At 36.5% G+C, this 27,231-nt stretch overlaps 1 protein-coding gene across 3 annotated transcripts in view; it reads left to right on the top strand.

Moving 5' to 3' along the window:
• PDE7A (phosphodiesterase 7A) overlaps positions 1-27,231 on the top strand; it is a 140,132-nt gene that overhangs the window by 106,396 nt on the left and 6,505 nt on the right. For all 3 annotated transcript variants that reach the window (XM_077166889.1, XM_077166886.1, XM_077166887.1), the window contains exons 4-11: positions 6,057-6,208; positions 8,775-8,838; positions 15,486-15,581; positions 17,524-17,624; positions 23,734-23,865; positions 24,069-24,160; positions 25,881-26,025; positions 26,737-26,833. In XM_077166889.1, coding sequence (XP_077023004.1) covers positions 6,057-6,208; positions 8,775-8,838; positions 15,486-15,581; positions 17,524-17,624; positions 23,734-23,865; positions 24,069-24,160; positions 25,881-26,025; positions 26,737-26,833 — 879 coding nt within the window. The remainder of the gene's footprint in view (positions 1-6,056; positions 6,209-8,774; positions 8,839-15,485; positions 15,582-17,523; positions 17,625-23,733; positions 23,866-24,068; positions 24,161-25,880; positions 26,026-26,736; positions 26,834-27,231) is intronic.

Raw genomic sequence — 27,231 nt, 5'->3', positions numbered from 1 at the left:
TATTGGTTTGTTCCTTTGACTGGGACATATCTTCAATTTTCTGAGCGTGATCCGTTATCTTCTGCTGGCATCTGGGCATTTAATCAGATTTCCGTGGGTGTGAGACCCAGCAGGTTGAAAGATTTTTCTGTGAAATTTCTGGGCTCTGTTTTTCTTATCCTGCCCAGTAGGTGGCGCTCTTGGCGCTCATCTGTTGCGGGTCCCACCAGTAAAAGATGCTGTGGTTCCTTTAACTTTGGAAAAGTCTCACTGTAGGGGGTGGTCGCCAGCCGAAGCGGCTTGGGGGAGTGCCAATCCGAATCTCACAGCCGGCCCGGGACGCCAAGCGTAGTGGGGGGGGCGCTGGCCTCCGCGGCTTGGGGGCACGCCTGTCCAAATTTCCCAGCCCGCCCGGGGTGCCAAGTGTGGCAGGGGGCGCCAGCCGCTGCGGCTTGGGGGAATGCCTATCCACCGTTCCCAGCCGTACCGGGAAGCCACGTGTTTGGAAGGGACCCCGATCGCCGTTCTCCGCGGCTTGGGGATCTCCGATCCAATTCTCCCAGCTGGTCCGGGGGGCCGCACGTGGTGGGGGGGGCGCCAGCCGCCGTGGCTTGAGGGGACCGCCTGTCCAATTCTCCCAGCTGGCCCGGGAAGGAGGGAGGAAGGGACTCCAGCCGCCTGCCGCCCCGGCCCGGGGAAGCCTGCACCCCTTGGCGATCTCACCGGAGCAGGTCTCCCAGCCAGTCAGCCATTCCAGAATTGGGTACGCTGTCTTCTTGGTCTCTGTCGTGGCTCCGGGAGCTGTTCTGTATCATTTCTACTTCCCTAGTAGCTGTTCTGGAGGAGGAACTAAGACCTGCACGTCTTACTAAGCCGCCCTCTTCTCCGGAAGTCTCTCCCATTCATTTTAAAACTAAGAAGCAGTAGCTTCATCACAAAGCAGAAATTCAAGAACTCAGGGAAGAGTTAAGACAAGACAATGAGAGGAGTTGAAATATCTATATTCAAAATCAGGAAATAGAAAAAGCACAGTTTCAAATGTATCATAGCAATATAGGCCAATTTGGAAGAAGCACACAGTAGAATACGTACTAGAGAAAACACGCTAAGGACATAGTGAATACAAATGGGAAGAGCAAACAAGACAAGATAAATAAATACTTAAAGAATTCAAGAGACAGTGAAATATGGAAGACAGGCAATAGACAGTTGGGAGTCTTTCAACAAGAAGGCTAAACTATCGGGACAGAGTAAATATTGAGATATATGATTCAAGAAAACTTTTCAGAAATAGCAGATTTAAATTTATACGTTTACAGAGCACACTGTGTACCAGAGGAAAATGATCCAGAATGGTTAACACTAAGATAAATCCTAGTAGAATTGTTGGACTTTAAAGATAAAGAGGAGGGGCCTGTGGCTGACCACACAAAAAAAGATAGAAGTCACTTATTAGGAGGGACATACCAGGGTTGCCTCAGATTTTGTGGATCTCAATGCCAGAAAACAACCAATGCCATCAGTAAACTCAAGGAAGAATAAGAGAGCTAGAAATTTTAAACTGTCTTTCGAGTACAGAAACTAAAGAAAAAAGTTTTGAACAATAAAGAACACAAGCTATATTCGTTTCATGAGCCCTACTTGAAGAAACTACTAGAGAATGAACCTAAGCATACCAAAAGATAACTGGGAAAACCATGATAAAAATACTTGTAGTATTGAGTATACTTAATTCTAGAGGTAATTCTAAAATTAAAGTTGGGATTAGGAAAAAAAGGGAAAAAATGGTAAATGTTATATGCCCTGAATTAAAAAGAAAAAAAATCATAGAGGAAGGGATATAGAATAATTTAATTTCCTCATGTGCAATTTAAAATTAAAGTATGGTGGAAAACTGACAATTAAGTAGGAGAAATATAAGCATATTTAGCTAAACAAAGGTATTTTTGTAAATTGTGGCAGTGTCCTTCAGTAGGGGGCTGGTTAAATAGTTAATCTGTATGATGAAATATTTTACAACCTTCTGAAGGAATGAAGAAGCTCTTACTTATAGACAAAGAGCTGTAACATCACTTAAAAGGCAATATGCAGAACAAGTTATATAGTATGTTAACCATTTATGTAAAAGAAGTAGTATAGAATATATGTTTGTGCATATTTTATCAAGAAATTCAGAAAGGATGCTCATTTTGGGAATGGGCTGGGAATTGGTAGGATGGATAGAGAGTGAGGCTTTTCATGTGATCCTTAATTATTTTTTATTTTCATTTTTGAACCATGTGAATGTAGTACCTGTTCAAAAATTAGATTAATGAAAAAAGTCAATAGAAATCTCCCTGAATTCTGGTTCTGTATTAAGTCTTAGACAAAGCTTTTTGAGATACTTTTAATCTCTGCAAGGGCTGTGGGACTTCCATTTCTTTCTAGACTATAATCTTCTTAGGTATAGATTCTTATATGAAGCTTTCAGGTTCCTCTAGATGAAGAAAGAAAACACTTTTCTCTGGGTGGTCTCTCATTTTCTCTGGATAGGGTCTCTGTTCTTAGTTTGTGAAATGTTTGGTAATTGTTAAGGTGGTTCTCTCATTAAGTAAAGGTCAGTTTATCCTGTTGTGTAAGTTTATTTATAGGATTATTCTCTGTGGAAGGCATTTGGCTCCTATAATGAGTGAGCATTGCCCTTTGAGTCAGTATCTAATGTGCATTGTATGGTCAAAACAGAACTCTTGGTAATGACTCTCAATTTCAGGGCTCCATGAAATGAAAAAAAAGATAAATTATTATTGTTAATGTTTTTCAGTTAAGAAAATGAAGTCACATAGAAAATAGCAGGAAGACGCCAGGGTGGGAGCAGGTGAAGGATACAGCTATAATCTCAGGTGACTGGCCCTGGCTCCCAGGTAGAGCCCGCTGACTAAACATTGACAGGGTGAATCCTGCGGTGTTGATATAGGGAGTTAGCATATGGATCAGATTGCTGGGGTTTCCCCCCTCACGTGGGGCTAAGTTATTTTTTAGACCTTATGCAGTTGTCCTCCTAAAGAGTGTCTCAAGATTACTTTAAGGATGTGTTAGTTTGTTCATATAATTTGAAAACAGTGATCCTAGTAGTACATATACACACAAACACATACACACATGATGCAGTGTAACTACCAGTGATTTAAGAGAAATTGAAGAGAATACTCACGAAGTCATGCTCATGACCTTGAACTCTTTTTTTTTTTTAAGATGTCGTCCCATAATGAATAGACATTGTGTATTCTGCAGTATATTCCAGCAGTTTTCTAAGTGCCTTAGCTCCAGTGTATTAATTGTATTACATTTCTACCTTTGTTTCTAAGGGTACATTTCTAAGGTTGTTATGATTACTAAATGGGACCATGGACATGAACATGGCTTTCGTAAAACTGAAGTGCCTTACAAATACTGGGATGGAGACCTAGTATTATGTTAGACTGTATCGCCTCTCCATGCATTCGTGCCATTCCACTCTGTCCCTTCTAGATCTATTCTATTCTAGGAATAAGACTAGAAAGGTCACATTATACACTTGGATTCCTGAACCTTAGCTTTTTTCCTTCTGCTTATTGTTGTGCATACCTTCATATGAAGTAAGGACTATTTTTAATTTTATAATAAACAGTAGATAATACTGGAGAGAAATGATGGAAAGTATGCAGTCTTTGCAGACAGATACGTGTTTTTGACTCCTACTGGATATATGGCCTTGGGCAGGTTACCTAATCTCTTTTAGGTTCAGTGTTCTCATGTGTAAAATTGAAGGTGATTTTTATATTTTGTGATTGTTGAGGACTGAATGAGATATTTTTTGCAAAGCACTTGGAATAGTGCTTTTCTCTACTCTCATTTGCTCAAACAGAAGTGACTAATTCTGGTACAGACTTAATCACTTGATATTAATAGTTTTACCATTTTGGTTCTAGTCCTTTTTATGTAAGTTACAGTGATAAAGATCAGAAATTTCACTTCACAGTTTCTCTAGATACATTGGATTTTAGACTCACTGATGAAAAATAGAGACGGTAAACCACACAACAGCACGCGTTATTTTACTTGTGGTTTCTTTGGGTGTATGATGTCCCCAGAACTCATCAGATATTTCAAAAGCAGCATGTATTCAATATGTTGTACAAGTACCTGCTGTTTGCCTGGCACTCTGTTAGCTTTTGGAATTCAAAGATAAAAAAAAAGGGCCATGCCAGCATTTAGAGATCATCCACTTATAGGGGGAGTAAAGAAACTAAACAGTTATGCAAGGTCAGAAGTACAATAATCAATGCTTGCTATGGGGACCCAGAGGAGGTGCCTTCCACACCCCCCCCCCCCCATGGTGAATGTGCAAGTATGTGTTCAGGTGTGCTTCCCAAGGAAGGGGTGCTCTTCTGGGCTAAGGAGATGGATATTGTTTTAAGATGAGGGGAGCTGTTAAATGCTTTTGTTTAGAGCCACATGACGTGCAGATTTGGAACTTAGAATCTAAGTATCTAGATGTGCACCTCTAAACAGTGGTCTCAGCATCAATTTCATCATCATCTACATTGCTTCCATTTATTCAATACCTACTATGCATCAACCTCTTGTATACATTATCTCATTTAATACGGCACCCTTGGAATTAGGTGCTTTCACCACGATTTTATAGATAAGGCTACAGAGGCTAATTGAAGTAGTAAGAGGAGCAAGTGACTGGACACATGAAAGAGAATATGTTTGATTATCTGCCATTCCACCTGGTGATTTTAAGGTAATGGAAGTTAATAAAAGATGAGAGATGATTTGTTGACCCTTGGTCTTAATTTTTCATGTGTTTCATAGTGTGAACATTTCTCTGAATTTAATTTGATTCTAGAATTTGAAGGTAAAGTCTCTTCCTTATAAGATAGCTTTTAACCCAAGTCTATTATTTCTTCTGGTTCTCCATAAAAGAAGAATTGGTTTATACTAACACTAGAGGAAAAAAATTCTGTTAGATTGTTTAAGCTTGCTAGGCTCTTAAGGCAGATACCATGAAATGTTTGGCTTTAAACAGTGGAAATTTATTAGTTTACAGTTTGAAGCTGTGATAATGTCCAAACCAAGGCATCATCAAGGTGATGCTTTCTTCCTGAAGACTGGCTGCCTGCGATCCTGGCTCCTTGGCCACGTGGTGGCAGGGTGCGTGGTGGCGTCGGCTGGTCCCTTCCTTCTCTTCCAGCTTACACTGCTTTCAGATTTTTGCTTCTGTGTCACACACTTGGGTGTGTGCTCGGTCCCACTCTCTTTTCTCTGAATTCATTCCATTTATAAAGGACTCCAACAATAGGATTAAGACCCATCCTGAATGAGGTATTGAAGTAGTCTCATCAAAAGGGCTTTAATTGAAGTAGTCTCATCAAAAGGACTTATTTAAAATGGGTCCACACCCCACAGGAGTGGATTAAAATTAAGAACGTGTCTTTCTGAGGTATACACAGCTTCAAACCACCACACAGACTTACTGAAAGATGACACGTTGGTCTCTGAGGTTAGAATCACATCTTTTGTAGAGTTTTCACCTCACAGAATTTCCCCTTCTGTCCTTTAGAACTGTTATAGGATGCAGATTACTTTATTCTCTATTCCGTTTTCTTTCCTTTTCCTCTTCTAAATGAAATTATCATAAGGTAACATTTGAAATAATACCTCATTAAGCTTCAAGATGTTTTAGTTGTTTAATTGTTTGTCTTATATGTAGCTTGAGACTTGGCTTCTCCATATGAAAGGCAGAATGAAATCACAGTTTGTTTCTGCTTCATAATGTGTATATTGTTTTTTTTAAAGCAATAGAGTGTTAGATGACAGTTTTTGGAAGTTAAAAAACTAATTATGATTCCAGCCAGTCTTCATGAGCTTTGTAAGTGTTGTCAGAATTTACCCTTTACTTCTTAGTTCTTCAACTGAAAACAGAAATTAAGTCCCTGATCTTTCCTAGATATGTGGTCTAATTTAAAAAAATGCATGTATATGATTAGAAAGGCTGTTGCAAAGGTAGCACATGTACTGTTTTGAGTCACCTTTTACCCCTTTTATTTCAGCTCAATCTGAAATTGAAGTTTCTGTCTCTGCAAGGAATATCAGAAGGTTATTGAGTTTCCAGCGATATCTTAGATCTTCACGTTTTTTTCGTGGTACTACTATTTCAAATTCTCTGAACATTTTAGATGATGATTATAATGGACAAGCCAAGGTGCGTATGGCTTTTCAAGAAAACATTAATTTTGTAATAAGTTTCATGAAGATTTGTTTTCCATATGGTATTAATTTATAAAACCATACATTTTGGTTTTGAATGTTGAGACCATTTTACAAATTTTTGTTTTAGAATGGCTGTTCATTTTATAGCTAGATATTCAAAGAACATGAAATTTCTAAAATAACTAAAATGATGAAACTATTTTCCTTTTATTTACCATTAAGTAACAAGTAGATCGATAGAATATTAAACTGTAAGATCATAGAGTCTTAAAGCTGTGTTAGTGATGACCTGCCCCCACATCTGTGTTATGTGAAGAGGAAGATTTCTGCCTGCAGAGCATGGAGGCTTGTTGAGCTCCCCGAGCCTGCTAGCGACAAGCCCAGCACAGAAAGTTCGGTCATGATTTTCACTCAAATGGTTTTACATAGATAGGCTTTTGCATCAATGAGATAGGATTTAGACATATTTTGATGAAACCCAGTGATTGTGAACCTTGTTTACATCATCTTCATATACTTTAAAATAAATTGCCTTAATGAAGTTGGAGTTTAGAGGCGCTTGATTTTCAACAAATGAGGGTTTTGGAAATCTTAAATTTTGAATATATTCTAAATTATTCTTTGACTTAATATTTACAGGCCAGGTTTTATAAATAGATAAGGGCAAGAATACCCCAATTCAGTTAAATTAAATTGCTTCCCTGTTTGATAAAAGAAATCACTGGAAGGTGTTCATGCTTTCTTTTTTACTATTTTTGCCATGTGCAGGCTCCAGGAATTGAACCCCGGTCTCCAGCCTAGCGGGCGTGAACTCTACCACTGAGTGACCCCTATACTGCCCTGTTTTCTTTAAATTTTAAAAAGTCAGCTCACAGGTTCTGCTTTTGAGGGTGAGAAGATTGATTTGTGTACCATTGGCTGTTATTGGTACTATGAAAATTGGCAACATCTATTAGTAATCTCTTAGTGTTGCTGATGTCAGTTTATTCATAAGTGTATACCACAGTGACTGGATATAAAATAAAAGTTTATTTCTAGGAAATAAACCCTCAGAATTTTCAGGCTAAATATATATGGTCAAAAGATATAATCTATAAAAGATTTAGAGTCTTTGTGGATTTACTTACTTAGCTAAAATAACACCACCCTAAATTAACGTAGCACAATTGATTCTCATTATTTGTGGTAGTTATGTTCTGTAAAGATACCAAAAATATACTGACTTAACAAATCCTAAACTGTCTCTTCCAAGGGAAATACAGGAGCCTCCGATCACAGTATTTTCATCAGCTGGTTAGTACTTAGCTTTGTTTTAGGCGTGGTTCTGTTTAAAGACACCTTATTTAATATATATTGTTGATTCATTAATTTTAAGATCAAAAGCCAGCAGCTCTCTAACTCATGTTTGAGTGAGTCTTTTCTAACACATATTTTCTCTATGGCACGTTACAGCCCTCTTGCACTTAGGAACACTAGACAGCACTTTGGCACTGTGCTTGGGGGCCCATTTTGAACAGTGAAAGCATCAGCTAAAATACACAAAATGCAAAAAACAAAGCACTAAATATAATGCAGAATGGTCCCCCTTCCTTTTTTTTTTTTTTTTTTTTTTTTTTACAGTATAAGAGCTAAGCAGAGCGTCTTCTCATTCAGCCTCTGCTGGGAATGTGCATGTCAGATGACTCAGATTTTAGCCATTCTGTGCATGTCCACGAATGACCATGAAAGCACTGCGGTGTTGATTTCAGGGTTACAAAGAAATAAATTTTAGTAGATGATTTGTAGATACAGAATTCACAAATAATGAGGATTGACTGCAAATGCTATTAACTATTAAGGATGTTTAAAGAATGTAAAACAATTCCCCATAAGTTGAGAGTGTCTTTTAAACACAGAATAGCAAATAATTTAAGCATGATGTATAGTATAGATGCCAAATTGATGACATTCCAGAATCAGACTGCCTGATAGAAGATCCTACCTTTGTTACTTTCTAGCTGAGCAAGTTAGTTTTGCCTCAGTTTCCCCATCTGTAAAACGAGAATTGAAAGTAGTAGCTGCTTGATATGTTGTGTGAATAGGAAAAGTTCAAGTGAAGCATTTATAACTCCACCTGGAATATAGCAAGCACCTAGTAACTGTAGCTTATTTTTACTAGATTTTAAAAATCCAGCTTCTAGCCTGTGAACCACACCTGTGATTTTAAATTGTTAGGATTCTTGAAGGTTCATAGGAGTGTAGGAATAAGTTGGGAAAAAACACTGTGTTTATCTGCAGATCCATTAATTGGAAAATAATATTTGTTTTTCAAATGGAGTTTATCTCTTTGGAGGTTTGTTTGTTTGTTTGTTTTGTTTTTCAAATGGAGTTTATGTCTTTGGAGGTTTTTTTTTTTGAGCCAAGTGAAAAGGCCATGATTAAAAGGAGAATGATACTTGGCATTTCTTAAAGTAAATCATTCACTTTCCATTTTCATTAACTTTTCTATGGACTATCTACAAAGACAGAGAATGTTGTTGAAATTAAATTACAGTAGGCATGTTTGGTTTTCATTTCAGTGTATGCTGGAAAAAGTTGGAAATTGGAATTTTGATATCTTTCTATTTGATAGACTAACAAATGGTAAGTGAAGAATTTGACTTATTCAAGTAAATATAGTTTTTGTAGATGACTGCGTTGATGGTACAGCCACTGGTGGTTTGTTACTTTCATTTCATTAAGATTACCAGCCCTTCCTCTGCTAGGAGAGGGGTCATCACTTTGTCCCTTCCTTAGTTGACTGATCTGTAAGACTCGAGAATCAATCTTACAACTTTATGTTTTGATTATTACTTTTAACAGTCATCGAAAGTAGCCATCATCATCATCAGCTTTCCCTAATTAGTACTTTATTATTAATAACCCATAGTATACATTATTTTCTCCTTATGTTCTTGGTTTTTTCTATTTGGTTTCTTCTTTTTGATTGTGGCCATTTACAGCAACATCTTCTGGTGTTATGTTGTAGTTTTGATAGCCACTGATGGTTGGTAGGTTAAAGACCTTTGGAGAGGCTCCTTCCTTGTCGCGTTATGGTTCTCAGGCCTCTTGTCTCTGAGTGTCTGGGAGACATGGTGTGTTTTGATCAGCAGCCCCGCTTCCCTCTGGCAGTGCTTCTCACTTGTGGCTGGGGCTTCTTTAGGGGGCTTACCAGAATCGAAGGGGAAACACTTCCACAGGGTGATCTGATCTGTTTACCCCCCCCCCCTGGGTTTTGGGGCGGGTAGGAGTGGGAGGATCATGTTCTCTATTCTCTTTGGAAACAGGATTCTCTTTGCGAATCACTTTTAGGGTAAATTTGGGGGCATAACTACATATGGTATATGTAGTTCAACTACTCTTTGCCCCTTTTGTGTCTTGATAACTTTTTAATAAAATGAAGCAGAGTGGAAAGTACACTGAAGAAGTCAGACTGTTTAGAATGATGAAATAAATTTGTAGTTCACTGTTTTACTTGGAAATTACCTATTTTCTCTTATTTAATTTACAATGATGCTTAAGCCAAATATGTGAAACAAGCAGGCAAATATAACTTTATTCATCTTGAGAAGCATTGTAGGTCTAGATTTTTTGTTTTTTTGTAACAGTGCATTTTTCCTCTTAAACCAGATGACGATACAGAGTTTGCAGGCTGTTCAAACAAAATAAATTGGCCCCCTCCGAAGCAAAATTTTGAAGACAGTGAAATTTACTTTTATAAACAAAGCCTCCTTTGTGTTTTGCTCTTTTCACGCTTCCCCAATATATATTTTCCTTTCCCTCTCTGGCCCTCTGGTGTCTTAAGTGTCTGTTTCTTCCCTGCATCCCACCTTGGCCTGTTAAATACAGGAGAAGCGCAAATATAATTTATTTACCCATTTGTCCCTCCCTTCAGCCTTCCCTTTTTGAAAATATAGGTAGTGAAATATCAGGTGGCTCAGCCTCTTCAGATCTGAGCAATCCCTCTGTCAGTAACTCAACATGAATATTACTTTAGTTATCTCAAATACAGAGAGGTGGAACAATGCCACTCTTAATCCCTTCAAGCTTTAGCCTTATGTAAATTCTCACAGCAAACAGTAGCCTTTTATCAATCTCCTGGGACACTACCACTCATTGACATATATCCTATTTTTAAAAAGTACATATCTCACAAGTAGGGGTACTTGTTAGGGGCCTCTTGTCTCTCCTCCAGACAAAAGTGGGGAGAGGCTGACAGTGTGTAGTACACACAGAAGTAATCACCACCATTCCACAATGGGTAATTGAGCACTTTTCTTCCCCTTTAATTGCTTCACTCCTTAAACTGGATTTGTGGAGAGGTTGGCTGAATCTTTTTTTTAGGATTGATCCAAGATCACTAGGGTTTAGTAGAAACCACCTGTGTATACCCTCCTAAGATTTCATAGGTCATGATACATACATGCATACATATAGATAGATAGATAGATAGATAGATAGATATAGATAGATATATTCCGTTAAGTACAGCCACCTGAAAGAGAAAGGAATTTTATACATAGAGAAGACAGTTCATTCAACTTGCATTATGTAATTGAAGTTACTTTCCTTTCAAAAATGTTTTAGCCTGAAATGAATTCTAAATGATAGACATACATGGTATCCAAGTTATAGTTCTGCCTTGTTGCCTGTTGATCCATTGTTTTCTTGGTCATTTCCCAAATGCTATTTTTAGGGGTCAAGAGGGAGGCAAATATCAGTGATTCATGCCAGGGCAAGTGGTTCCCAGCTTGTCCCCTCTATGGAGTAAGATTCATGTGATGTTCCTCTTACAGGGGATGAGAAGTAGGGTGATGCAAGGTAGCAGGATTTGACTTGTCATCCCCCAAAGCCGCCATGTGCAGCCAGGCCCACCAAGAGGCAGTTGGTCAGAGCGTCCTTCCAGGCTCCTAGCTGGAGTCACCTTCTAAAACTATTGAAGGCTGCTACACTTAGTTCGATACTTTGATATACTTTCATGAAAGAAGTTTTTCTATAAATACAGTATTCTTTCCCCAGAAAGTGTTCGTTTTCTATTTTCATAAAAAAATAAGTTCTGTGTCTGTGTTTTTAACACGTTGATTAAGCATCACTTGTTTTGATATATTTCATCGATTTGTGTGATAGGGGAGATGCTCTCCGTGTTCTTACTTGCTGGTATTAAAATATTCAGTTGTTGATATCTTGTGAATTGAAAAGGGAAAAATATGTTGCATGCAATTTTTAAAATTTCATATGGGTAGTAAGTACTCTTTAATAGATTTGGTTTTGTCAGATTCCTTTAAAGATCTTGGTGAGGACATAACATGAGCCTCAGTTCTAACTGCAAACTACCTGAATTCCAGAAGAGGGCATTTTCCCATTAGATTGTAGCTTTTAAAAAACTTACTCTGGAAATTGGTAATTTGTTAGGTTTGGAAAATGATTTTGGATAGAAGACCTCTATGATAACCTAATTATAAAGAGTAAATATATATTCTGAAATGTTTATGTATATATCCCAAGAAAAGTTGGTGCAGCAGTAATGAGAGAAAAATAGCTTACTTCTTCACAAATGTTTCCAGACCAAATGGCTCATGTTTGCATCAGGAGAAAATTATCAATATATGAATGCATTTTAGCACTTAATTTCTTAAAAATACAAAGATTTTGAAGGTTTTCTTCTTCCTATTTGGAGGAGATAATGCCAGGCAGATTTCTAAAAGAATTTCTTTTGACTTGCAATATCTTTTTCAATAGTGCTCATGAAAATATTATTCCAGTTAATTTACTTTCTCCTCTGCCATGGGCTTCTACTGAGAATTGATTAGGCAGTTAGGGGTAGATAAAAAATTCAGCCAATTAGTCCTTTATTATTACTTATACATATTATAACTATTAAATGTTAATATTATGTCCTTTCTACATTTTTAGTAATAATCCTAAATTTCTTTAGAGAATTCTAGAATCATGTTTATGTTGTTACTACCTGGTTGCCGGCAGTATTTTATGGGTTCATACCTCTTTAAAATATATAGCTTATTTAATTGTTAAAATAATTTAGCATATGTCTTTTGAGAGGAAACCTACAAAACTTTGAGAAATATATATAAGGTATAAACAATGGAGAGTTGTTCCATGGAATGGAAAACTAAACATAATAAAAATGGCAACTTTTTCCAAATTTAATTTTTAGCCTTAATGTGACTCCGATTGTCATTGACAAATGAGTGGAAGTTGGGGGTGAAGTGAACCCCCATTGTGTATAGCAACTCTTTCTGGAAACTTAGCTGTGTAGGGGAATTGAGAGGGTGATAACTAGAGAGGCCAAAGGAGTCAGAGAGGGTCCATGGGAGAGAAGGAGAGGGGGAGGGGATGAGAGAGAAAAGCTCTTGAGGTTCCTGATAAGGCCTATAGGGATTGGCATGTGAAAGACAGAGAAACTTATTGCATTGGAACAGGAGGATAAAGAGAACGGTAGGTGTAGATTCAGATAGCTGTGTAGCTTTGGTGGCAGGAAGATTAGGCAGTCTACCTTTGAGGGCTTCTGTTCTCTCTGTCAAGTATGACACAAGGTTATCTGCTGAAAGTTTGAGATTAGAGAACGCTTGAAAATAAATATTGTAAAATGGGAAAGAATCATTTCACTAGAAAAACATAAGATTGCTGGCTGGTTAGTGTTGACTATAAATTAATTTATAGTGGTAGAGTTCGGCCTTGTTTTGAGACTGCTTCCCTTCCTCCCGCTACTCTCAGATTTTCTGCTGCAAGTATGAAGGCAAGTAGTTGAGTTCCACAACTGTGAAGTTTTGCTTCACAGTTACAGTGATGGAGGGTTAGAGAGAGGGACATAGAGGCCACATGTATTGAGAGTATTTTCAAGAGAAGTATTTTTTTTCTTTTTTTTAAGTTTATTAATTAAAAAATAAAGAAACAAAATAAAACAACATACATAATCAGTAATTCACAATATCATCACCTAGTTGCATATTCATCATTTCTTAGAACATTTGCATTAATTCAGAAAAAGAAACAAAAAGACAATAGAAAAAGAAATAAAACAAACACAGGAAAGAAAAAAAAAAAGATTATACCTACCATACCCCTTACCCCTCACTCTCATTGATCACTTGCATTTCAAACTAAATTTATTTTAGCATTTGTTCCCCCTATTATTTATTTTTATTCCATATGTTATACTCCTATGTTCACAAGGTAGATAAAATAAGCATCAGACACAAGGTTTTCACAATCACACAGTCACATTGTGACAGCTGTATCATTATTCGATCATCCTCAAGATACATGGCTACTGGACCACAGCTCTACATTTTCAGGCAGTTCCCTCCAGCCTCTCCATTACATCTTAAATAACAAAATGATATCTACTTGAGGCATAAGAATAACCTCCAGGATAACCTCTGGACTCTGTTTAGAATCTCTCAGCCATTGACACTTTATCTCATTTCCCTCTTCCCCCTTTTGGTCGAGAAGGTTTTCTCAATCCCTTGATGCTAAGTCTCAGCTCATGCTAGGGTTTTTCTCAATCCCTTGATGCTGAGTCTCCGTTCGTTCCAAGATCTCTGTCCAACGTAGTGAGGGAGGTCCACACCCCTGGGAGTCATGTCCCACGTAGAGAGGGGTAGGGTGGTGAGACTGCTCGTTGTGTTGGCTGGAGAGAGAGGCCACATCTGAGCAACAAAAGAGGGTCTTCAAGAGAAGTATTTTAACAATGAAGAAAAATGGTATAGTTAAATAGTGCATGCCTCAAAGGAGCAGAACGTGTGTGCATGTTCCTGCTTGCGTGTGCACTCTGCTTTCTATAAGATACTGGCAAGGGGGAGCATGGGAGAACAGGGAGAACTCTCATCTCCCCTCCTAGCACTGAGGTATAAGAATAAACACACCATCCACCTAATGAGCTTGTAGCCAAGGCAGTATGCTCTGGGACAGTTTGTTCCGGGTAAAGGGGGTGTCAGAAGAGGCTGAGAAACGAGGATGTTTGTAGGTTCTGGAGTGAGAATTTTAGAGGTGGGCACAGGGAGAGGCAGGCTGTAAGGGAGAGGGGAAGCAGAGTTTGGTCAGTGGTGAGGCTGTACATATAGTATTGGGTTAAGGATTTTTGAGGTGACTGGCAGTTGGACACGCTTGTTCTAACATTCCTGAAGAAGGATCAAGAAGTGAGAATATAGACATTTAAAAAAAAGAGAGTTGTAATGAAGGAAGATTAACTTTGTTTTATCAAGAGGCAAAATCTAAGTATTGGCAAGGATATGTTAATCTATACAAAGACAGATTGGTGACTGTTGCAAAACTCAAACAGACAAAAGAACTCATAGGAATTAGCATTTAAATAATAGCAGTTGTTTAGAACCGTTGGATTATGAGGTTTTTTTTTCCTTGTCTTGACTATTATGGTTCCTGAAATTCTGCATTTTTGTAATTCCAAAGAATTATAGGTAATTAAAGGTAATATCATTAGAAAAAATTAGGAAAATCAGAGAAAAGAATAAAAAGGGACCCTTAAGCTAAGTTGAACCATAGATGCTTTAGAAATCGAATAACTTACTCAGTTTGAGACAATTTTCAAAGTTTTCTACTATTGATTCTAATTATTTTGAAGTCCACTTTTAAAAAATTAATGTGTTTCAGTGTGACTGTGTGATTGTGAAAACCGTGTGTCTGATGCTCCTTTTACCTACCTTGTCAATAGATAAGTAGAACATATGGAGTAGGAATAAATAATAGGGGGAACAAATGTTGAAATAAATTTAGTTTGAAATGCTAGTGGTCAATGAAAGGGAGGGGTAAGGGGTATGATATGTATAATTTTTTTTTCTGTCCTCTTCTTTTTCTCTTGTCTTTTTTTTTTTTTTTGCTGAACTGATGCAAATGTTCTAAGAAATGATCATGATGATGAATATGCAACTATGTGATGATATTGTGAATTACTGATTATATATGTAGAACGGAATGAGCATATGTTAAGAATGTGTTTCTTTCTTGTAATATATTTTTTTAATTAATAAACTGCAAGAAAAAATTAATGTGCTTGACAAACTGAAACAAAAATTCATTTTTTCTTAGAATGGAAAAAAGTGTTGCATTTAAGTTCATAACTGGTAAAATATGAAGATGTAGATTTTCTGTAGACAAAAGGAGAATTAGCACTCTCTTTCCATGTTTTGTATTCAAAATCCACATTTGGGAGCATAGTGCAATCACATTAGTTTGAACTTCCTTCTAATATAGTCTCTCTTCTTTCTTTTTAGGAAATAGTCTAGTAAATTTAACCTTTCATTTATTTAGTCTTCATGGATTAATTGAGTACTTCCACTTAGATATGATGAAACTACGTAGATTTTTAGGTAAGTGATCTAACCCTTTTAGTAGTAACAGGATTTATACAGGAACTTGTTTACATTTTATATTGGTTATTACAATTAAGTATGTCTGTATAACAAACCACCCCCAAATTTAGTGACTTTAAAACACCAAGCCCAACAAGTATTTATCTAGCTCCTGAGTCTGCAGGTCAGTTGAATGCTATGTCCAGTTTTGACTGGACTGACTGGGCTCAGTTCTGTGCATGTAATTGGTGACCCAGTGAGCTGCAGATTGGCTTTACAGATCTTGCCTGGGACTTCAGCTGGGACAACTGGCCTGACTTGGTTTTGCTTTACATGATCTCTCATGTTAAAAGAAGAGAAGAGTTTGGTACCATATAATAGGTTCACATTAAGAACAAAAAAGAAAAATGTATGTATTTCACAACAAGCCGAGCTTTTTCAGATGGCAGTGGCAAATTTCCAAGATAGAGCAGACATGCACAGGCCTCCTGAGACCCAGGGTGTGAATGGGTACACTTATGCTTCCACCACTTGCTATCGGTCAAAGCATATCATGTTGGGGGGGTGGGGGGTAGAGAAGTGCTGCACAGTCACACAGATACAGGGAATGAATTGGGATAATACTACAATCAGTCTCTTCTATTGAGCACATAAAGATGACACAATTTCAGTATTACTCTAAACTTTTGAAGGCTAAAACTTTAAAAGATTGGGTGCATTGCACTGAGAGCTCCTCTCTTGTTCTCTTCCTGAAATCTCTTGACAGTAGATTTTAAAGATTATCTTGGAGGGTAAATTTTGAAATGTTCATAAGAGAATATGTTTAATTGAGTAGGGTGATATTTACATAATATTGTTAGAAAAAACTTAAAAGGATTTTACCAAATAAGGAAATATCTTAGGAAAAAATAGGTAGTATGAAGATTCTTTATCATTTTTCCAAAATGGTGATAATATTGCTTTCCACTTAAGAACCAAAATAAGATAAATTTATTAGCTAAAACTTTTGAGAAACTTTTCAGTGCATATTTACTTATAAGTTGTATTCCTCTAAAACTATACTAATATATTTTGTACATTATAAAACATATAAAATAGATGTTAATAAGGCTATTTTTAAAAATGGAATCAAAGTGAGTATGGAATTCTGATGGTGTTTTTACATTCTCCAGCAGCTTGTATTTCCCCCACGTGAGGGCCAGCCAGGGTAAGGCTTGAGTCAGGTAGTGCTGTCTTATTCTGGGGACAGCTCACAGCCCTAGTCTGCTCTTTCGTAATGCTGCAAAAGGAAACTGAACCAAAAGGGCAGCATTCACAGAACGTTCATCCCTTCTTCCAGAAAATAAATTCCAGGCCAAGCCTTAATTGATGGATGATGTGCTAATTGGGTTGTTGTCATATACTCCGATGACTGTGATACTATAGCTTCATAAAGATTTTTGCTAGCTTTTATTCACTTCTGAATTTCTAGCACCTGAACAGTGCCTGGCACGATAAATATTTATCGAATTAATTGTACTGCTTTTCTTAAAATGAGAAACCCTTATAAATTAAAGAGTCAGAGGAATTTGGCATCATTACAGATTCACATTTAAAATAAAAAGAAATACAAAAGGAAATATTTCTTTCACAAATTATCATTAAAAATATTTCATTTAGGAGGCAATGCGATGTTGGCTCAGTGGCAGAATTCTCACATGCCATCCAGAGACCCAGGTTTGATTCCTGGTGCCTGCCCGTGTTAAAAAAAAAAAAGTTTCATTTAGGTTAGGCATCAGATTGGTATTGATTCTTTGAATGCACATGTGAGTTATGATGTGATTATCATGTCCCTCGATCTGAACAACTTGGGCTTAAATCTACATGAGGAGTATAAATGGACAATCCATAATTTTCACAACTTTTGTATTTGCCTATGTCCCCGTTACGATGACACTGGGAACATTTTTCTTTGATGCAGTTCTGATTCAAGAGGATTACCACAGTCAGAACCCTTACCACAACGCAGTCCATGCTGCAGACGTCACTCAGGCCATGCACTGTTACTTAAAGGAACCGAAGGTAAGAGAACAAATTTTACCTGGGTCAAATCCGAAAAATGCCTTTAATTTACTTTCATATACTTTCCTTTAAAAACTGGTGACTTGATTCAAGATCAGACGCTCCCTTCGAAAGAATGAGATTTAGGTTGATAACATTTCCAAATGTGGTTGTATTTTTAAGTGCAAACTAGAGAGTTAGGGTGACCATGGAGAGAGAGGCTAGAGACAAGCAAAGTCCAGATCAAGGGAAGCTATGTTAAGATGTTTGGCATTATTCTGAGATAGCTCCATGAGGGCAGGAAAGGGTTAGTCTGGTTTTAATCAATTAATAGGGAACTGTGGAAGGAAAGCAGGAGACTTTGGAATATCAACCTGACTGTGGTATGAAAATCAAATCGAACAAGACCAGAAACATTACCACCTGTCAGGAGCTAGTTCAGCTTTCCATGGAAGAGATGACAGTGGCCCAGGGTGGGGGAGTAGCCGTGGGGAAAGAGAGAAATGGATGGTGATGGGTTTTAAGATCTCTGGAGCATTAGAATTAACAGTATGTGGTTGAATACATTTTTGGGAAAGAGAGAGTTGATGAAGACTGGTTTGGGCAGTTGAGCAGAGAATGGAAATCTCTGAGATAAGGAATAGAGAGAAAGAGGAGCAAGTTGGATGACTTCCATTTTGGATTTGTGGAGTTAAATGTATTTGTAAGACATCCAAACAGAGATGTCTAGTAGACAGTTGGATAAAAAAGTTTGAAGTGTAGCAGAGAAGTCAGAACTGGAGATACAGATTTGGCAATCTCCATCTTAGTCCTGTTGATGTTAAAGAAAGCCGTGTTTGCCCCTGGAAGTTTTCTGTTCCTGAGTTTCTAAAATTCCATGTTATCCCTAACCCTACATCAGGACTCTTTTCTCTTGGCATCTCAGTTCTGGTGGGATAGTAGAGGAAACAGGCTAACACTAAGTCAGGTCATGCCAGTTGTTGCCAACTTGAAAATGGAGCTGAGCCATATTTTTTTCTCTTATATTTCCTATTTGGAGAAATGTCTGTTTAGATCTTCATCATTTGCTACAAAAAATTTCCCCTAGTCTATTGTTACCCTTTGAATTTTAATTATGTCTTTTTTCCTTATATTTTCCCATACCATTGATGCTGAAATTATTTTGAAATTAATTGAAGTCCTGTATTAAATGAATTAGACATTTGCAATAAATACTGTAGTGGGAAATCAGTGTAATACTAGCAAATGATGAAAACAGTGAGATTTTTCATCAGAACATGGAAAAATTCACCACTTACTCATTTTCTTGTTTTACTGCAAAAAGGACTCAGGTGGAAGTGAAATCTGATTTTCATTTATATTAGACGATTTGCAATTTCTCCTTACTTTGCATGACTCTTCTTGACTGTCAGGTATTATCAGATACAATTACAGGAATTGAAGTAATATGTCTTTTTTATCCACGTTGAGTTGTGTTAGTGCCATTGAATACTATGTCTACATTATGATACTCAAAATTTTGATAATTTTTTATGTGTAACAACATTTTTGCACAAATTTCTCTTTTTTCACATGTATAATTTCTTTGTTTTCAAACTTAAAACTCCCCTTTTAAAAACATTCAGTGGCTTCAGTTCCCAGAGTCTTGCACATGCCAAAAACATATATATATATTCAGTTGCTTCTTTTCATTTTTATGTTTTTAAATGGTTAACTCTATTGTACCGGATATGGTTTGATGTCATGTGTATAGTCCTATGCTAATTTTTTAATATGCTTAATTCTGGATTATTGAATTATGCTAGGATAGTGTATGTCTTTTCTTCTCATACTTCCCACTCGGTTTTAGTTATCATTGATAAGAATACTTTTGCATATTGCTTAATGTAGTACATATTTATAAGACACACACATTTTCTTCCTTCGAAAAGCTTACAACACACTTGAAAGTAGTTAAAATGGGAAATTTTGAGATGCATGTCACTAGATTAAAAAAAGAAAAGAAAAGCTTACAGTCTTACAGTGAATTCAGACCCTCAGACTGAGATGAAATCAGTCCAGGGAGTGGTGAGGATGATTCATCCTGGCACAGAAAGAAAATACTAGAATTTGATTTAAATTTATTTTTTTTAAACTTTTTTTATTAATTAAAAAAAATTAACAAAGCATTTAGATATCATTCCATTCTACATATACACTCAGTAATTCTTAATATCATCACGTAGTTGCATATTCATCATTTCTTAGTACATTTGCATCGATTTAGAAAAAGAAATAAAAAGACAACAGAAAAAGAAATAAAGTGATAATAGAGAAAAAAAAGACTATACATACCATACCCCTTACCCCTCGCTTTCATTTACCACTAGCATTTCAAACTGAATTTATTTTAACATTTGTTCCCCCTATTATTTATTTTTATTCCATATGTTCTACTCTTCTGTTGATATAGTAGCTAAAAGGAGCATCAGACATAAGGTTTTCACATTCACAGAGTCTCATTGTGAAAGCTATATTATTGTTCAATCATCAAGAAACGTGGCTACTGGAACACAGCACTACATTTTCAGGCAATTCCCTCCAGCCTCTCCACTACATCTTGAACAACAAGGTAATATCTACTTAATGCGTAAGAATAACCTCCAGGATAACCTCTCGACTCTGTTTGGAATCTCTCAACCATTGACACTTTTTCTCATTTTACTCTTCCCCCTTTTGGTTGAGAAGTTTCTCTCAATCCCTTGATGTTAATTCTCAGCTCATTCTAGGGTATTTCTCAGTCCCTTGATGCTGAGTCTTAGCCCATTCCAGGATCTCTGTCCCACGTTTCCAGGAAGGTCCACACCCCTGGGAGTCATGTCCCACGCAGAGAGGGGGAGGGCGGTGAGACTGCTCATCGTGTTGGCTGGAGAGAGGGACCACATTTGAGCAACAAAAGATGCTCTCTTGGGGGCAACTCTTAGGCCTAAATTTTAAGTAGACTTGACCTATCCTTTGTGGGGTTAAGTTTCATGTGAACAAACCCCAAGCCTGGGGGCTCAGCTTATAGATTTGGTTGTCCACACTGCCTGTGAGAATATCAAGAATTCAACTTGGGGAAGTTGAATTTCTCCCCACTCTCACCATTCCCCAAAGGGGGCTTGCAAATACTTTTCCAGTCACTGATCAAATCATTCTGGGATTCATCGGGGGATCACTCTGGACAAACCAACAAAATCTCATGTCCTACCTGAGATTCCGAGTACTTATAACATTCAATCAAACTATCTACATGAGTTATATTAGGAAATGCTCTAGTCAAAATCTAAATTTTGTAACAAATAAACATTTTTTGCTTTAGTCTCACACATAAGGTGACATTTTAAAGTATTAATTATCATCTATTTTCAGCACCCTGCAATAATGACATTCCTTTGTTCTTCCTCATGCAAAAACATTTTTAAAATTTGTACATTATACATTTCACTATTATTATACACTCTAGGCATTCCTAGATTATACCATCTCGATCTTTAACATCTATCTTTCTTTCTGATTTCATTTATGTCTCCCAGCCCTCCTCCCTCTATCATTCTCACATGCAGCTTCATTCAGTGTTTTAACATAATTACATTATCGTTAGGTAGTATTGTACTGTCCATTTCTGAGTTTTTATATCCAGTCCTGTTGCACAGTCTGTATCCCTTCAGCTCCAATTACCCACTATCTTACCCTATTTTTATCTCCTGATGGTCTCTGTTACCAATGACATTTCCAAGTTTATTCCCTAATGTCAGTTCATATCAGTGAGACCATACAGTATTTGTCCTTTAGTTTTTGGCTAGTCTCACTCAGCATAATGTTCTCAAGGTCCATCCATGTTGTTACATACTTCATAAGTTTATTCTGTCTTAGAGGTGCATAATATTCCATCCATGTATATACCACAGTTTGTTTAGCCACTCATCTGTTGATGGACATTCTGTCTGTTTCCATCTCCTTGCAATTGTAAATAATGCTGCTATAAACATTGGTGTGCAAATGTCCGTTTGTGATCTTTGCCCTTAAGTCCTCTGAGTAGATACCTAGCAGTGGTATTGCTGGGCCATATGGCAATTCTATATTCAGCTTTTTGAGGAACCACCAAACTGCCTTCCACAGTGGTTGCACCATTTGACATTCCCACCAACAGTGAATAAGTGTGCCTCTTTCTCCACATCCTCTCCAGCACCTGTCATTTTCTGTTTTGTTGATAATGGCCATTCTGGTGGGTGTGAGATGATATCTCATTGTGGTTTTGATTTGCATTTCTCTAATGGCCAGGGACATTGAGCATCTCTTCATGTGCTTTTTGGCCATTTGTATTTCCTCTTCTGAGAAGTGCCTGTTCAAGTCTTTTTCCCATTTTGTAATTGGGTTGGCTGTCTTTTTGTTGTTGAGTTGAACAATCTCTTTATAAATTCTGTATACTAGACCTTTATCTGATATGTCGTTTCCAAATATTGTCTCCCATTGTGTAGGCTGTCTTTTTACTTTCTTGATGAAGTTCTTTGATGCACAAAAGTGTTTAATTTTGAGGAGCTCCCATTTATTTCTTTCTTTCTTCAGTGATTTTGCTTTAGGTGTAAGGTCCATGAAACCGCCTCCAATTATAAGATTCATAAGATATCTCCCTACATTTTCCTCTGTTTTATGGTCTTAGACCTAATGTTTAGATCTTTGATCCATTTTGAGTTAACTTTTGTATAGGGTATGAGATACGGGTCCTCTTTCGTTCTTTTGCATATAGATATCCAGTTCTCTAGGCACCATTTATTGAAGAGACTGTTCTGTCCCAAATGAGTTGGCTTGACTGCCTTATCAAAGATCAAATGTCCGTAGATGAGAGGGTCTATCTCTGAGCACTCTATTTAATTCCATTGGTCAATATATCTATCTTTATGCCAGTACCATGCTGCTTTGACCACTGTGGCTTCATAATATGCCTTAAAGTCAGGCAGCATGAGACCTCCAGCTTTTTTTTCTTCAAGATACTTTTAACAATTCGGGGCACCCTGCCATTAAATTTATTTTTATAGTTCATCTTTTTTAAAATTTTAATTCTGATCCATGTTTGTAATGTGCAACTTAAGTTAAATCTGCAGTATAGTCTATAAGTAAACATATATATATTGATGATGGATGCTCAAAATTTTTTGCTGACAGGGCACATTATCATAAAAGTTTAGAGAGCATTGCCTTAACATAAACCTAAATAAAAATATGCTCTGGTGGGATGTGTAAAGTGCTGTAGTAACACAGATCAGTCATTTGTCATTTACCTGGGAGCAGGGCCTAGAAGCAGGGAGTAAGGTGGGGGTGGGGTTGTCAGTAGAGCTGGGCCTTGAAAGGCAAGTGAGAGTTTGCTAGAAAATGTGTTGGTGAGAAGTGAGTGAGATGCTCAAGGCGATTGTTTTTTTATCATTGAAAAATTGTGATTTAATAATCTTTTATTTATTGAGATTATTGTACCAAAATAGTTATGATTATTGAGTAACAATTACAATTGCTAACTTACAAGACTTCCTTTTCTGATCTGACTACATTGTGTACACTTGTTTTGAATGTGTCCATTGGGAGAGGAATTTATTACAGACTTGGCATTGACGTCCACTTGCATTATTACATAATAAATTTTAAAAACATAATTATCTTGCATTTTAGATTATATTATTGAAAGCCCATAACTGATTTAGGAAACAGCCTCAAAGTTATAGGTCTTGTGTTTGCTGATAGCTGCAGTAATATAAGCAAAGCTGTGTGATTTCATTTTGAAATGAAAATTTGTCATTTTGAAGCCATTAATTCCAAAATCAGTGTTTTATATGTCATTGGCCATGTGAACTAGGCTTATTGAAGATCTCGGTGAGCTCTGTGAAGACAGACACTGTTCTGCCACTCCTGTCTCCCTGTCATGTCAGGACAAGGCCGCCACTGGCAGGCACTCGGTGTTGATGAGCGATGTGCCAGAAAAAAAAAGTTTGGTTTTTTTTTTTTTTTGAAAGAGGAGACTGCTAATATGGCCATCTGTGGCTAATTTAGAACTGTTGTAATGGGACAAAATTTATTTCAAATATGTTTTGTGATTAATCGGTCTTTTGTCATATTTTAGCTTGCCAGTTCTGTAACTCCTTGGGATATCTTGCTGAGCTTAATCGCAGCTGCCACTCATGATCTGGATCATCCAGGTGTTAATCAGCCTTTCCTTATTAAAACTAACCATTACTTGGCAACTTTATACAAGGTTAGTGCAATTTTATCATCAACATAATATACTTTTTTTTTTTTTGTATTCTGGAAAATTTACATAGTTTGAAGAAATGAAAATTGTAAACATAAATTCTCAGTGGCTGTTAGAATTTTAACCAGGTTAATATTACTTACAATTATTTATGTTCAGAAAGAGATTAACCATTAAATAACTGAGAAATGCACTTTGATTTGTAGAATACCTCAGTATTGGAAAATCACCACTGGAGATCTGCAGTGGGGCTATTGAGAGAATCTGGTTTATTTTCACACCTGCCAGTAGAACACAGGTATGTTGAGCAAGCCCAGTTCATTTGCTATGAATTATGGAAATTAAGTTGACAAAGTGATTTCAGAGTTTGAAAACTTACATTAAATATATATTCAGGTGTTCCAAAGTTTTCAGTTTTTGTTTAACTTTTTAATAAAAACATGATTTAAAAATTTTATAGCAATAGTATAATACTAAATACAATACAATACAATGGTATAGTACTAAAGTACTATAAAATCATTTCAAATACATAAAGGCCTAGTCACAGTTTACCTGACTTAACATAAATAGGTATTACATATTCCATTTTACAATCAACCAAATAAAACCTTAAGGTCTGAAAGATACATTGGATAGAGGGTAAACATTAAAGCATTAAAATCTGTTTTGGGAAGGTCTCAAAACTTCTAAGAAAGTAAAGAGAATGTTTTATATCCTAAATAACCTGATCATGGAATCACTTCTTGAGCTACAGGTTGGATAAATTAATGAATGGAATAACAAAATACTAATGTTTTAAAACAGATAATTTAATGTTAGACCTGTTTTGAGAGCCTAATTAGAAGCATTAATGTAAATAAGCCCGAAATGATGTTTGGTTGTTAACAAAGTCTCATGTCATTGTCAAAAGGTCCACAAATGCAGGCTTTTATTAATGTTAGCACGGAGAGAAGACAGATATAATAAAACCTTATAGAAGCATTATAAACCATCTAAGTCTAGAAAAATGGTGTGTCATAAAACACATTTGGGTGTTAAAATTTAAATTATTATCATTGTTCTTTCCTTTTCCCCCTTCATAATTTAAAACAACTTTATAAAAAGCTAAGTGTTTTGTGTAATTAACCATAAGAAAAAAGCTGAATTTTATTTTTTTAAATCTTTATTCGTGGATACCATTTGGAGTTATGACAATAGGATGGTACTTCTGGTAAGTAAAATTCTTTCTTGCTGTAGTTTAAATATAAAAATTCCTTCACCCATACAGTGTTTGTGTATATAAATTTATCTTATTCTTGGCTAAAGCAGATGAAAACATTTGCTTCCTTATATTCCTGTTTTATCGTGTTTTGCATTTAATGATTAACCGTATCAAATACTCAGATTTTTGAAAAATAAAAACTGAAAATGAGGAACACTACATAATAGCATATTTTTGTTTTTGTCTTCATTTAGTGTTTGTTTTATTAATATTCAGTATTGTGAGCCTTACTCATAACATTTTAAATCAGCTCTTTGCTCACCATTATGCAAAGTAATCTTTATCTTGGCCCATTGTTTTTTGTGTTTTGTTTTTGTTTTTAGAGGCAGGACTTTTTAAAATAATTCTCTCTTGTTTTTTTGACTTGAGGCAATTTATTAAATGATATAATGTTTCTTTGTTATTTGCATTAACAGGTTGCCTTTTCCCTTTCAGAAAAATTGCATATCACTATACAGCTCATTAATTTATTCTTGAATTTAATCCTGAAAATATAGTTGAATCTAAACTTTACTAAATTGTTGAATGGAATTTCCACATGATTTATTCAGGAATCTTAGAGTCTGTCAGAGTCAGTAGTCATATAGAAATCAGGAGTCAGTTATTGAATGGATTATTTATTATCTCTACTTAAATTTTCCTTCTGCATCTCAGATCTCAGTTGCCAAAATGGAAGCCAAAGGGGAAAAAGTATCAAGGAGTAACCATTTCATTGAAAGTCTTAAATTTTCTCTTCATATTTCTCTAATTCCAGGCAACAAATGGAGACTCAGATAGGTGCTCTGATACTAGCCACAGATATCAGCCGTCAGAATGAGTATCTATCATTGTTTAGATCCCATTTGGATAGAGGGGACTTACATCTAGAAGACACCAGTCATCGGCACTTAGTTTTACAGGTAAAATGGGGCTTGAGGGAGGGCCACGGTGGCTCAGCAGGCAGAGTTCTTGCCTGCCATGCCGGAGACCCAAGTTTGATTCCTGGTGCCTGCCCATGCAGAAATAAAACAAAACAAAACAAAAAAAACAATGGGGCTTGAAAAGATACTGTTTTTAGGATAAGTCATGTGACTGTCCAAGTAAGAGTGAAATGTTCTAGCATAGTAGTCTTTCACAGTTGGTGAAATTTTAAAGGGAAGGCTGGGAAATTGAATTCATATGCACATTTTCCAGGAGGAAATCATTGGCTGAATGTTATATAGGAAGGTACATGGCTTTTTTGTTTGACATATTCAAGATTTTCTAAAATACTTTTATGATTAGAGTATCAGTCAAAAACAGCATTTTATTTCACCTAGTTCTCACATCTGAAAAATAGGAGCTAGAATTGGATGATTTATTCATAGCTTTATGGTTGATCCAGACTGCCCTTGTGCTTGGCTCTTTGGTATTATCAAGCACATATAATTTGGTTAGCAGTCTTACAGCTTCTTCATCAGCATATCTGCAGAAAGTTATCGCTAGAGCAAAAGCATCATAAAATTATGGCAAAAGACAATGAATTTTTCTGTTGGAATGTTTCCTTTCTTTTTTCAAAACTGTCTCTTTCCATTATTAGAAAGAATATCTTTGAATTTTCTATAAACAAATTTTAATATTTTGTTTTCTAGATGGCATTGAAATGTGCTGATATTTGTAACCCATGTCGGACCTGGGAACTGAGCAAGCAGTGGAGTGAAAAAGTAACAGAAGAATTCTTCCATCAAGGTAAGTTAACAGTATTAAGTGATAATTCATGCAGTTCATTTGTTAGTATCATGAATAAAATAAAGAACTCAAGTGTTGTTAGGAGTGTAGCAGTAGACACTAGCTCTATTTAGTGATAAATCACAGTAGATGGATAGATAACTAATGTACAAATTGAGCATGTTTTGAAAGTAGTAGTCTTCTTTTGGAATGATCAGATGGCTGTATGCATTTTTGGACATATCAGGTTGGAAATTTTACTGTGAAGATACAGTGGATTTCCCTGCCTGGTTGGCTAGTCCCTGGACTTGCTCCATTCTTGTTACTGTGAAGAGCCTGGCCAGAGGTCCATGTAAAACATTTTTGTGATCTAATGCCAGGAACTGAGGATCATTTTATCCACCTTCCTTTTAGAAATA

Source organism: Tamandua tetradactyla, chromosome 6 (assembly GCF_023851605.1).
Source record: "Tamandua tetradactyla isolate mTamTet1 chromosome 6, mTamTet1.pri, whole genome shotgun sequence".
In the NCBI taxonomy this organism is placed as follows: domain Eukaryota; kingdom Metazoa; phylum Chordata; class Mammalia; order Pilosa; family Myrmecophagidae; genus Tamandua; species Tamandua tetradactyla.
This window is presented reverse-complemented; position numbering and strand designations above follow the sequence as displayed.